Raw genomic sequence first — 14,115 nt, 5'->3', positions numbered from 1 at the left:
CTTTGTTTAGTTGTATGAAACGCTTACAAATCTTAAGTAATCGACCGATTATTATGAAATACTGTTTTTGACAACGTCTGTCAAGCATACTGACTAAGACAAGGATACCTAACACTCACCACACCGCAGGTAGAAACTAGTTCAAAATAAATAATTAAGAATAACATTAATTTAGCCATACTGTCAGCTGATATAGTCTAGAGGCTAGACCATGAAAACTTTAACACGAGGTTGCGGATTCGAATCCAAATAGCAGGCATTTCATGTTCGACGATGAAGGAAGACATCAAAGGACTTAAATTCTGCCTCATGTTCACCAAGATGGAAGAGGGCTATTGTTTACAGGTTTTTAATTTCATATATACAACATATGAATTTTAAATATTTGATATAATATAGAGGTAATAAAATGATAATAAAAATATAATAATAAAATTTTATTGTATGTTGTTTAAGAATTTCAACATGTATTTTCAATTTTCGCAACGATTTTATAGGTGGGAATGGTAATCGAAATAGATTAAAATTAAACATTTACATAAATGATTTAATTTACACTAAAAATATTTATCAATAAAAGTCTGTCAATTCACAGTTTAGCTTCGCTCACTCCGACCGCGCTCTCATTGGTCTTACACTGCGAGAGTTCACTCGTGGCTATGTCTAATGAACCATTTTTACTTAATCCACATAGAGAAAATAATCTACTGGATGCGTCTTTCTTCTTTACGCAATATAATATGAACATCAATAAGGTTAATATAACAACAATAATTCCAACAACAATTGGAGCACTTGTGTCCATATCTTCGTTATCCCTTACTAATTTAGCGGTTTCTTCCTTGAGAAAATCATTAAGTCCTGAAAAATACTCTATAATACCTTTTGTAGACAGTTCACTTTCCCCTGTCATGTTGTATAATACCGTTTGCCAGTCTTCGCTTGCACCGAGAGACATGCCATTACTAAAACGAAAATTAATATATTAAAATGATTGTAACGATTTATGTATACATTATTGAAACGCCTTAAGTAACTCTTTGGGAGCTTGGAAGAACCTAAAACTCGTTTATATGTCAATGTGTGAATTGATTTGGAAAACTACACGGTCATGGAAAATGTTAAGGAACTAGACATCTACGCATGTTTGTTTCTAGTAAAATAGTAGATTTATTTGTTGTATTGTTTTTCATGATCGTCGATGTTTATTTATTTTTTTAATTTATAATAGGTTAGTCGAATGGCCATTGGACCATCTTTTGGTAAGTGGTTTCCGCAGACTATAGACAGTGACGCTTTAAGAAATAATAATCATTTCTTACATCGCCAATGGACCAACAACCTTGGACACCAAGAAGTTATACATGTGTTTTTTTCCCTCGCTCATCCTTCAAACCGGAACATAAAAATACTAATTAGTGCAGTGCTGTTAAGCGATAGAGAAAGTGGAGAGTGCTGGGTGTGGTAAGTACCTACCCAGACGGGCTAACACAAAGCCCTACCACCAAGTAAATAATATAAAAGTAAATAGTACTTATATATATTAGTTTACTAATGTACTTACTCTTACTCATTACACTTGCTTCAATTGTGTTGTATTTGAATGTATAGTTTGTATCTATACCGACCCATTTAAAAAAATGGTATAAAAAACTTCTTGCTATAGGATGTTAATGAAACTTTTGTTTTTTATTGTTTCGCTTAAGTGATGACTTTGATATATTTTTTTGTTAGTAATAAATCAGTATAAGACTTTCCTATTAATTTTTAAAATATACCATGACCTCAGAAACAACCCAGACCTATGTAAAAAGCGAATAAAAAGACCTTGGCAATGTTAAAATATATTACAGAGGAAGTTATTTATCTCATATTTAGGGTCATGGTTATATTAAAATACTCATCATTATTAATCTCAACAATATAAGATGCTTCCTCTATACCTTAAGGAAGTAAGTTCGTACCTCAACAGTTTTCCCGTTTCCTTGTCGCCGTATATGGAGCACTCGTGCAGAGGTCCCGTGTGATTTGCTTTCTTGCATAGTGATAACAGTACTTGAAATTCCAGAATATGTGAAATAAAGTATCTAAAAAAATATTGTTAAAAACTAAGTTTTTGATGTCCTTTTATTATTAATACGAAAGTGTCTTGAGTAATTTGTTATGTGTTAGATACGCAACCTATCATTATAACATTCATACGGATTATCAGGGGTATATAAAAGGACATACATAGCACCCTCCTTGCCCCCTAACATGTGGCCGCAGTCGCGGATGAATCGGCGGGCGGAAACTAGTACAACATAACTATTTATGCAACGTACATACATATATTTTAAAAAATTACGTTTAGATCATATTATATTTGTCTACAATGTCTAATATGAAAATATATGTATCTTATCTTATATGTAATGGCGCAGTTAAATGGAAAAAATTAACTATATATTTATAATATTTTGTCTTTTCTTAATAATATATTATACTTAAATCTCGAATAAGATGATACGTTACACAGCCTAATTTTGTAAACATTCTTTTTTGAGACGAAAACCAAATAGAAGAATTTAAGTTTAAATGTGTTATAAAAACATTTATTTTTTATGAATTCACACGACGCGACGATCGCTAGTGAACAATACACGATTACATGTAATGTATAAAATATGAAAACGTTACTCTAGTGTTATTGTTATTGTATTTTATATTCAATTTAACGGTACAATGCAAATCTAAATAATTTATTTCACCATCTCGAAGAAAATCATACGTAAAATTTTCTGAATTCACCATAAATCTTACTTCGAACAATAAATTGAAGTTTGAGATGTTTTAATTAACAAATCAATTATTTCTGAAATAATTCAAGAATGTAAACGCAATGTGTCACACCAAGCACGCTCTGATAAGCATTAACCGATTATAAGCATCAAATAGTTATCATTTTGAAATGATATTCAATGTAACCATTTATAAATTACTAATAAATTGAAATCTTATGTCAAATTTAAAAAAAAAATGTTTACACAATAAAATAATATGTAAATAAATGAAAAAGCGAAGGCGTTATTTTCTTTCCTAGTTCACAGCATCCTCTTTATCTTCATCAGGCTCCAAAGCAACCAAAGTTCGCGCCTTCTTCGTCTTATCAGATCCCTCCTTCTTCGTCAGGTCATCGAGTCACTTGAATGTAGGCTGCGTTTGTCAGTTTAAGGCCTCCACTCTGGGACTCGTTGGCTCCAATATCCATCGATCCTTCGACATACATGACCAGCCCACGATCACTTCAGTCTGTTAATTTTACAAACTATGTGGAACTCCCTTTTTTCTAAAGGTATTTTTTATCATACCTTTAAAGATGCTTCGAGCATAATTCGCTCCAATGCTTGAGTAACCTTCGATTTGTGGGTGATCTGCAGTTGATGTCCAAGTTTCGGCACCGCACGTCATAGTAGGTGCTAACCTGCCATGGTTTTAATGGATCCGCAATGTTTGAAAACTTTTGATTTCAAACATTGCAATACAGGCGATGCAAAGACTTTACACAGATTGCCTAATATTGTCCAAAGTCCTAAAAGATTTCCATACCAATTCTTCGATCGTGTTGCTAATTTCAGTAATTTGCTCACCGTTCAAGACAGTATATACCAATTTTATCTTAAATATTGATAAATTGCTCAATTAAAAAAAATAACGTTCTATTTCAGAAACTAGATAAAAACGTTATTTCTATAAGTGTATCTGAAGATGGACATCTATAAAAGTCTAAGAAGTAGCTTACATCCGTTATTAAGATTCAAATAACATTTTATCAGACATAATCACTGTAACTGTATATCGAAGCAAGAGACTATATTCAAATAACATTGCAAACCAAACTTGTTAAAAATGGCCATTGACCGAATGTGAATGTCATGTACCTACACTGGTTGGTTGGTTTTTATTCCTATAATAAATGGAAGAAAATACACCGTCACATAAACTCACATAATAACAAGATACACATATCAATACTTTCACATTTTTAAGCAAAAGTTTTAATGTTGATATTATACACATTAGTTAACCACCATTTTTTTATTAAATAAGAAAAATGTACATGTATGTATATGTAAACTTATTTAATATTATTTAAATTAAATACACGATTACGTATAGTTCTTGAATCATTTGGTCATAAAAACTACTTATTTCAATTCCTTCTGCGTATAATTGAAACATGATATAGTATATTTTTAAGTCACGCTTGTCACGTTAATATTCTATATTTTAATCTGAAAAGAACAGTATTCAGATATTGATGTCATACAAAAAACCTTTTCCGAAAAGCACTACTTGTTGTGGTATAAATTTTATGTTTTAGCAGTTTTTTTTAGTAAGGCATATAATAAAAGTCTATTTAATTATTTCAATAAACGAAAAAGTAATAATAAAATTTTAAATGAATGTTATAGATAGATACGATGTAATAAATTTTAATAGTTGTTTTATTATTTTTATAAATATATTTACCTACATTTACCTTCGAAAGCTTTATTTGATTATTCTAACATTGCAATAAAAATAATCTCTACTAAAACAAAAATATACGATTTATATTATCGCTAAATTGTTTTATATCCATACGATAAAAATATAAGAACAACTTTCTTCAAGAACTTCTTTAAATAATCACCTATATAATAATATAAGTCATCATCATCCTCCTGCTCTTATCCCAATTTTACTTGGGGTCGGCGCAGCACGTATTCTTCTTCCATACTTCTCTGTCGGACGTCATCTCACAAGTAACATTCTTTCTAACCATATCGTCTTTCACACAATCCACCCATCGTTTCTTTGGTCGTCCCCTACAACTATATCCATCCACATCCATTCTCACAACATGGTCCTCATTCCTCCGCATAACATGCTCATACCATGACAGCCGGTTTCCACGTAGCTTCTCGGTTACCGGTGCCACTTTCAAACTTCCTTTTATGACTTCCTCTAATTCCTTTTATTGCTATTACACTATAATTTAAAAAAAAATCCTTACGTGATATACTGTACGTGAGATACCACGTGATACTTAGAAGCAGGATCCAAGTCACTTTCATTGCGAGGAACAGGTGGCGATATACCTGTCTCTTTTATCCTGAAATTGAAATAATATATTATTATCTAGCTATTTTTTCAAAGTGTTTTTTTTTTTGTTTCTATATTTATGTAGTTTATAGTGTTTAAATTTAGCCCATTAGATTATGGAATTGAAGGAATAACGAGAGCACTTGTTCATCTTGGGAACGAGATTATCGCTGTCAGGCTGTTTCAAATAACGAATTTTTTTGTTACATAGTATTAAAACAATAATGGTAAAATATGACATTATAAAAATCCCGCTGAGTTTCTTTCGCCGATACTTCTCAGATCCGATGTGTTTATTTCAGGACCGGTTTTAGATTTTTGAATATCAATTACAATGTGTAACGCATATTGAATAAAGATTTTTGACTTTGACTTCGTGTTTGTGCACATATTTGTGCGCTCTATAATAACTATCCGGAATAAACCAAATGAATAAAGTAAAAATCGAATCGAATTTGATAAATACAATTATTTTCTATGGATATATTACTAAGAGTTTATTATATTGTAAAACAAATTACTTTTAAATAATGTAACTAAGTTAAACTTATAACGTAACGTTTCTTAAACAAAATTATCGTTATTATAGGTCGTTTTATTTTTTAAAATATTGTATCTTTTAAATTCATGTAAAATATGTTGAATGTAAAATATTATGAAATAGGAAAATAAAGAAAAACACAACTACGTGTTGTATCTCGTACGTATGTTTTAAGTATATTGTAATTACAAAGAAAAATACTGTAACATCTAATAACAAAACCGAACTAACCAGGCTTCGATAACGCCAACAATAATACAATACCGGTACAAATATTTTCCTTACATTTTATTAATTGGCTTTCAATACGTAAATATATTATGGAGCTCTTAATAGAATAATATTTATATACACACAGCTACTCGTCTCTGTATGAATTAAATTAATTTTTGATCTTAAGATAGCGTTTAACAATATAAGGGCCAAGTGATCTCCTTGTGGTCAACAGTCGGGGTGACACGGTAGGTTGCACGCTTTGTTTTTGTTTGTGACGCTCGCTGAAAAGACGTCGTGGGTATTCCGACTTTTAATACGTTTTTCCTGTGAGTTTTTATTTAAAATGGTACGCAGACTGGTAAAATGGCTACCTGATGGTGTCACCACCGACATAAACATTGGTACTGTATGAAATATTATCTATCACTTACATTACTGGATAGGTACCAGGTGCCACAGTACCTATCCCTAATCATCACTATAAGACAATAAAAGTAATACCAAAGAAGTGCAGGCAGCGGTCAGCCATACAAATTTTTACTACAATTTGCAACCACAAATAAATCGTATAAGGACAAACTAAAATTGACTTGAATGATTATGTATTTCTTGTGTACATTCAAATAAATTATTAAACGCTTAGATAAACGTTTTAATGCAGTTATTATTCAGTCAATAACCATTTATTATGCTAATGTAACTTTTGACAAAACATAATTCTTGTGTTGATCGACACGAATAAAAATAAACTGTAGGTATATTGCGGTAGTTCTTTTTTTAAATGAATAAAAAGATAAACAATTAACAAATTTCGATCATTAAAGACTTACTGTCACTTTGACTTAGTATACAGATTTAGTGGTGGTAGGGCTCATCAGATATTTTGCTGCCAGAGCCACTGTAACTACAGGCAGAAGGGACATAACATTTTAGTTCCTAAGGAAAGTAGCGCATTGGCGAAGTAAGCAACGGTTAATATTTCTAACAGCGCCTATGTCTATGGGCGGTGGTGACCACTTACATCAGGTCGGTCATATGCCGGTCCAAGCTTTTACATAAAAAAACTTACATATATATCGAAAAAGATAACTTAATATAAATTAATACACTAAATGTAAATTATTTTGTTTTTGATGTTGAGAGTTTATTAAATAGAAAACAATTTACTAAAATGAACTCAATACATACATATTGATAAATAACTCAAATATATATACATTTGTAGGTATAAAAACCGTTTGTAGTAACCCTCATACTAACCCTAACGTCCGTGCGAATTGGTTTGACCGTATCTTTATCTCTTTATTGTAGGTACGTGTCATTACAAATATGTTCTTGTTAAGATATCTTATAAAATTACTCACTATAAGGAGTTTACCTATAACCCGAATAAAAAAAAAAACAATTTAATATTAGTATATATCCTATGAGTGCACCGTCTAAAATTGTTATATTTTCGTTACGAGAAAATTCCTAATAAATCCGATTTACAATTTTTGGGAGAGTTCCGTAAAATATAATTCATACTAGATTATGCTCTAAGAACATAATATTGTATTTACCTGAGATCCCACCAATGTTCATTCCAATTATCCATGCTACTATTTGCAAAGATATCCCATCGCCATTTATCTAGAACATACGCGTATGCCATCAAAGGGAACTTCTCGAGAGCAAGCCAAAACAAATGGTTGATCGTTGATTCGACACCGGTCGTCACCTTCACGAAGCTCAAGGTTTGCAAATACTTCGGCGAGGTTAGCTGCACTGCTACGATGTCAGAGATTGCATCGTGGAAGGCTAAAATAAAGCTCATTGATCACATGACATGCTATATAACCTTCACATTTATCGCTAATTGACACTAAAATTTTAAGACGATACTAATAAATTCCTAATATTCTTATATTTATTAATATGAATGATCAAAGATTTAATTCCCAAAAAAATATGATCTCGCACAAATGTAAAATAATAAATTATAAAAAAGAAGCAAAATAAAGTTTCATTTAGAAGTTATAAGTTTATTCCTATCGAAAGTAAGCATTCTTGTAATAAAATAATATTCGCCTTCGGTAGTGCCCAATCGGTGCGGTCTGTAAAGATCAAATTTTATATAAATACCCTTCTGCTATTAATATACAAATACGTATATCTCGCTTACATTCACCAACTTCATTGAACTGGAAGATATGCAGCAATCGAAGGTAGGTAGGTAGGTATTTTAGGTAGTTAAACAATAAAGTATCACGGAGACATAGGAAGTAGACTAAACGTCAACAAAAAATAATAATAGCATTTTTATACTGTATACTGATCAGTATCTAAAAAAATAAAAAATTTGATAGTACACCAGAAGTATGTTTGAGTAGAGTAGGTTAGGGTCTGTGCCAGTAGCCGAACAATCAATACATAGAGTTTAAGTTAAAAAAATATAAGACAAACCTTAAAGCAATTATGATGTGACATTTTATTTCATGATTAAAAGTAAAAATTACCCACATCTATTATTGTAAGCAGAAAATATTGGTAAAGGTTTTTTTGATTAGCCTGTTCTTCCCAAGCCTATGGTTACCGTTCGTATGTTTGATTTGTCAAATTTTTGGCAAAATTTTGGCGATTTTTAGCGAAGTTTGGACAATATGTGTTCACAATAAAAGTATCAAATGTTTTTAATTCTTCGAACAGAATGTTTAGGTTTAAGGAACTTATTCTCATCAAGCAACAATTTGGCGTTCATGAGTAAATGGTTGAAAGATTAAATGTCAGATGTATTTCAAACTTAAAATAAAAATTGGTACAGGTTTGAAGTTTTTACGTACATGGATATAATGATTAATTAAACCAAATAGTAATATTAAAAACTCAGTACCTCATGATTCAGTTTTGTATTGAGAGTAAAACTTAGGACTTATTACTTTATTGCATCCTGAGATCATTGAAAACGATACTGCTATATCGTGGTAATTTAAAGCTCAAACAAAAGAGAATGTTTGATTTTTATGCGGCGAAGGCCTTCATTGAATCAATAAAATGCACACTTGACCGCTTTTGTTAGGATTTAGGCACTGGAACTAATTCTAAGGTTTCTGTATTAGTTATATTTTTTACTTTAGAAAGAGGTTGACTTTATTTCTGCTTTATATATTTTTTAAATGATATAGAACGGCATGCAAATTTTCTCATTGTAAGTGACCATTTTTTTAAATTAATATTGGAATTGCCTGCAGTATGAGCACAAATCGTTATTTTCGATGTCAATTTTTCTTTTTTTATAGTATACGTAGATTAGGCGGGCTAAAACGCCACCTGATGCTAAAGTAGTCCTTGCCCTTACACATAGGCGTCTTAAGAATTTTTTACCATTGCTTACATCACCAATGCGCCACAAATTTGGGTCAGAGTAAAAAAAGCAAGTACAAGTGAATGCCCTTATTTAAAGATTTAAATAAAAATAGCATAACATATCCACAAAAATGGAATAGGTATTCACACCTCATGATTATAAAATAAGCTAAGCATTTGAGAATTTTTAATTATGTTTACACTTAATAAACATATATTGCCTCGTTTCATTTTTTAATTAAATATTATAGAATATACGATGATTGAATGGTACCTAGCCATACGAGCTTCATTTTGAAGTCAAATCAAAGCATCACTCTTTGGAGTATCTCTAAGAATATCCTCTAGTCAGTGTAATTTTTTCATTTGATAGGCTAATAATCGAATTCATACCAGGGTTTGGTCCGTCTCTATAGAGTGGTTGGAGATTCCGATAGTGCTTAAAATATTGAATATGTCCCAGTAATCTGGCTGCTCTTGACAGCCCTACGGTTATATCATATACCCTTTCACCACACCATTTTATCCTGTAATAGTTATTAACATATTAAATGCGTCTATTTTATTTACAAATTTAAGCTGGGCGTTGACTTGCGACAGACGCTCAATTAGTCAATAGATGGATCTCCAAGCTAAGTTATTAAAGGTTGAAATATTAACTAATGCATATGCTTTTGCTGTCGGATAAATCAACAATAATCATGTCTTACATGGTAATATACATTTTTTTAAACATACATATGATGTCATTAATCTATCTTCATCTATTTAGTAACATTTTGTTTTGTAATATGAAAGGTTTTAATATCTTACTTATAGTTAACACCGTCACACATATCATGGCTGGATGGTAAGCAATTGACTGTTGGTAAAGAATCTTTTATATTTTGATATGCATCTTTTGAACTTTCAAAACCAAGCGATTGATGAAAATCATCCACCGCGTTAAAAAGATCTATTGATAATATGTCAACGTTTTCATCAACTGTCGGTCTTGCAACGTCAGGATATGGTGCTACTTTCGAATAAGTCGCCTGCCATTCTTGAGCCCACAAGTTACCTAAAAACAGAAAAACTTATTTGCTTTGGTAATTTATGTAGGCGCTATTCGAAACCGTAAGACATATGATTACAGTTTTCTGTGTATACGATATCTTCGCCAATTGCAATCAAAAAACCGAAAAAGCAGTGACGTTAAATTAATCATTTACGTGTTTATTTAAATGTCTGTTTTTAGTTTTAATATATATATGAAGGCAAACTTTTGAAGTGGTATTGTATTTTATTTTTCGTAAATATCTGAATCTTAATTCTATTAACTTACGTCTGGGTCGACATCAATTTATTTTTGATTATTTTTATTCAGAAATAATGATACTATCTAGACTCTACAGTACAGTTTAATCCAGATTGAGGGACGAATTTTTTACTTTAAATTTTTATTTTAGACAATTTAAATAAATCGAAAATGTTATTTGTTTCTGCCATAAAATATTATATTGGAAAATATAGAATGATACCTAAAATATGAGCTGGAATCATCTTGTTATCATCTTTTAGCTCTTGTTTATAGTATGTCTTTAGTTTAGCTCTAACATAACTGTGGAGATTATCGTAATAAGGTTTAATTTCTCCCCAAAGTCTGTCCACAGTTCCAAGAAAGTCTTCATCCTCAAATGCATAGCGCCATATTTCACCTGCATCGGTGAAATTTTCTGCCGTCGCAACATCATTCATTCTCGCTACATAATTTTTAAAGATGGGCTGGATTTTCCTTCCAGTTGCGTCTCGGTAAGCTTTCCAATAATATACCAGTTCATTAGTATCGTTACTGGTTTTGAATATTGAAATGATATCTGGAAATGTAAAATACAATCCCTCATGAATCTTAATTGTAAGTCGATCAGTAATTTAAATTTAAATTAATTTTACTTAATAAATAAAAGAAACAAAATCAAATCATTTTTTTTTTCAAAGAAGTCATTTAACAAAAAAAAAAATTTGTAACATTCTTTAAGTATTCAAATACTTTAGATTTTCCTTAAAATTAATGAAGACTATATATCAAAATACGAAGTAAATTTGAATAACAGGAAAGTGACATTATTTTGCCTTGTAACTAACCGCTCATTGTTCGAGAAGCATTCTCGCTGTCACAATCAGTCGTATTGAAGGCGCATACCGTACTTCGACTCCAAATGCGTTGCATTGTATCTATTTCCTCTCTTTGCTGAAATAATTAAAACTTATGCTATAACTATATATATATAGATATATATGTATATACGAAATACGAAACATTTCGTTTGATCATTTACGCATTGGAAATTAAATTACCCTTTTTACATACATCTCTGCTTTAATGAATGGGCGCAAGCCTATGGAGCTTGACAACAAATGTTCAGGTAAAAATCAATGATGCTTGCTTACAGAATACCTATTAATTCTTGTGGTCATTGTGGTTGTCATGATTTATATATATTCTAAGTATAAGCTATAAGTATGTATATGTCCTACTGTTGTAATAATAATTCAAGAGAATACTTTTTAATATAATAATAATTGTCATAGTCAATATTTGATTTTTTTGCTTTTGTAAATATCTATAATTACATAAATGTATTCGAAACATTTATCAAGCTAATACCGTTCTTAAGAATCAAATTAAAAAATATATATATATTATACTGTGTAATTATTTTGATATTATGACTTTATATGTATTAGTTGCGGGAAGGGCTCCTCCCTTACTAGGTCACCTTCTAATGCTTTAAAGTTTAAAATGTTTAGATTATAAACTTATAGAATAAACTTAAAATTTTCTCCTCGATACCTACCCTAGGTTGCCTACTCCAGTAGTTGAACAACATATATTTGGAAATAAGATATTCATGAGTAGAATTGCACCTACCAGTAAAATATCTAGATAAAAGCCTTACCACAAACAAAATTAAGATAAGAGTGTTTCTAGATCATATTAATAAATAATGCGGGCTATGTACGTCCTATACTTCTTTCATTCAACTAATTCACTTGTTTGACCACATTTGTCCATCGTAAATGGAATTGTCAACTTGAAGAGAAATTCCGAGAAAATTAAAAAGCTCCAAGAAATTTATAGAATAGTGAGTATGTTAATACGTCGTCGAGGAAATCGATTTCTTGTTTATATTAATAGTGAATTGATTATTTTAAAAACTAGTGGTTCAGTTTAATTTACAACGAGTGAAATCATTGATGCTTACTTTAGTTTGTGGCATTTGAACATTAGTGCCACGCTCTTTAATAATTCTAAATTTTCTTTTTAATTTTAAATCATTTGAAATTCGTTGATCATCCGCATATTTTTTCTTTAATATCATCCAATATTGTTTCTTAATTTCATCTTCCTCGGCTGCTATACGAATCTGAAATATCGCAAATCATACTCATTTTGTATACACGACACGGACTTTTTAAATTTCAGACAAACCGTTACCATTTTCTTTTTCTTATATTCACTATTTATATCTGTAACGAAAGCCCATAAAGATTCCTGCGATGCTTTGCATACTTCCAAGCTAAGCTTATCCATTTCTTCGATAAATATTTCTAAAGTAGAGTTTTCTTTATCTATTTCGTCTAGTTGAATTTTAAAATTTTCAACTACATCGGCATTTTTTACAATTACTGTAGCAGGATCTAACACTGCTTTCATGGCATCTTCTAAAAACTTCTTATTATCTTCAGCATCAATTTCCACTTCGTGACCACTCTCGTTTGATTGTTCGCCTTTTTTATTTTCTCCTAAAAACAGTCTTTCATCGGCTGACATGGCTGATGTTGGATTGTTTGGAAATTGAACTGCTACTGTGGCAGTAAATAATAGTATCAAATTTATAGCCTTCTGAAATTTACAAATATATGATACAAGTATTGAATTATATGTCTTAAACTATCGAAAAATATACTGCATAAAAAACTAGTTGATTGCATTACAAATGTTAAAAAACAAACTTCTATTTTGTGTTTATATTTCTTATTAAAATTTAACTTTTTATATTATTATATTTTGTATTTTTAAAACATGTTACGTCGTATTTTGTAATGATTTTCTCTGAATGCTAAACAATAGGTATGAAGACCTACAATTTCATAGATGTACTAGACAATTATTTTGTAAAGTACCTCTGTACCAGAACTATGTTATTAATTATGGAATTAATTATGTACGCGTTTTAGATGTAATAACGTATGATAAACGTATAACAAAGGTCCAAGTTTAGTGATTAAATAATGATTACATCCTTTATGCAGTTGTTCGCGAGCGTCTGGCATTGAATTATTTTCTCGTCTATAATCCTTAACCCACTAACATGATAAAATAGATTTAAGGTATCTGTCTAAATAATTTTCTTTCATCTTTCTAATTTATTCTAGATTATTTATAAATTTAGTTGCGCTTTAGATTTAAGCGTCGTAAATACAAATATTACTATTTTTTAATATATTTATATTTAAAATATATACCTACATCGTACAGCATTATGTTACTCGAACTCGATCCAGATGTAAACTTTAATATCACAACGAAACACAACACCAACTACATTTTTCCAATTATGCGTTTGTGAAGAATACTATCGCGTTACTACAGCAATTGTTGACACGCCGTTCTCGGGCGGAATTTAGTCACGATGTTTGTGAATATTGCCTTATGTTTGTTCGTTTTGTAGTGTTTTTTTTAATTGAAACAATCGACCGTCGGTTATGTTTTGAAAACTTTGGCACGTTACGAGCGCGGTGCGACTCGTCCGCGATCGCCAGCACATTGTTCTGTGACAGAGATGCCCACCTCAATTCAAACTGTCAACATGTTCACGTGGGACCGGAAACTTTATTACAAC

The 14,115-nt window shown here is 30.8% G+C and overlaps 1 protein-coding gene across 3 annotated transcripts; it reads right to left on the bottom strand.

Moving 5' to 3' along the window:
* Window positions 1–422: 422 nt before the first annotated feature.
* LOC125067216 (angiotensin-converting enzyme-like) lies at window positions 423–14,033 on the bottom strand. 3 transcript variants are annotated; one of them, XM_047675677.1, is made up of 11 exons: window positions 13,739–14,033; window positions 12,708–13,115; window positions 12,475–12,636; window positions 11,354–11,459; window positions 10,750–11,085; window positions 10,043–10,289; window positions 9,623–9,756; window positions 7,447–7,684; window positions 5,039–5,137; window positions 1,965–2,087; window positions 423–965 (listed from the first exon to the last, which is right to left on the bottom strand). In XM_047675677.1, the coding sequence occupies exons 2-11, from the start codon at window positions 13,041–13,043 to the stop codon at window positions 590–592; spliced, it is 2,157 nt and encodes a 718-aa protein (XP_047531633.1). In that variant the 5' UTR covers window positions 13,044–13,115; window positions 13,739–14,033; the 3' UTR covers window positions 423–589. The 3 variants fall into 3 exon arrangements, with proteins under 3 accessions (XP_047531633.1, XP_047531631.1, XP_047531634.1); XM_047675675.1 differs by having other exon boundaries at window positions 13,743–14,033; XM_047675678.1 differs by lacking the exon at window positions 12,708–13,115 and having other exon boundaries at window positions 13,743–14,033.
* Between the last annotated feature and the right edge of the window lie 82 nt (window positions 14,034–14,115).

This window comes from Vanessa atalanta, chromosome 11 (genome assembly GCF_905147765.1).
Source record: "Vanessa atalanta chromosome 11, ilVanAtal1.2, whole genome shotgun sequence".
Taxonomy (NCBI): Eukaryota; Metazoa; Arthropoda; class Insecta; order Lepidoptera; family Nymphalidae; genus Vanessa; species Vanessa atalanta.
Note: the sequence above shows the minus strand (reverse complement) of the source record. Positions and strands in the feature narration are given on the sequence as shown.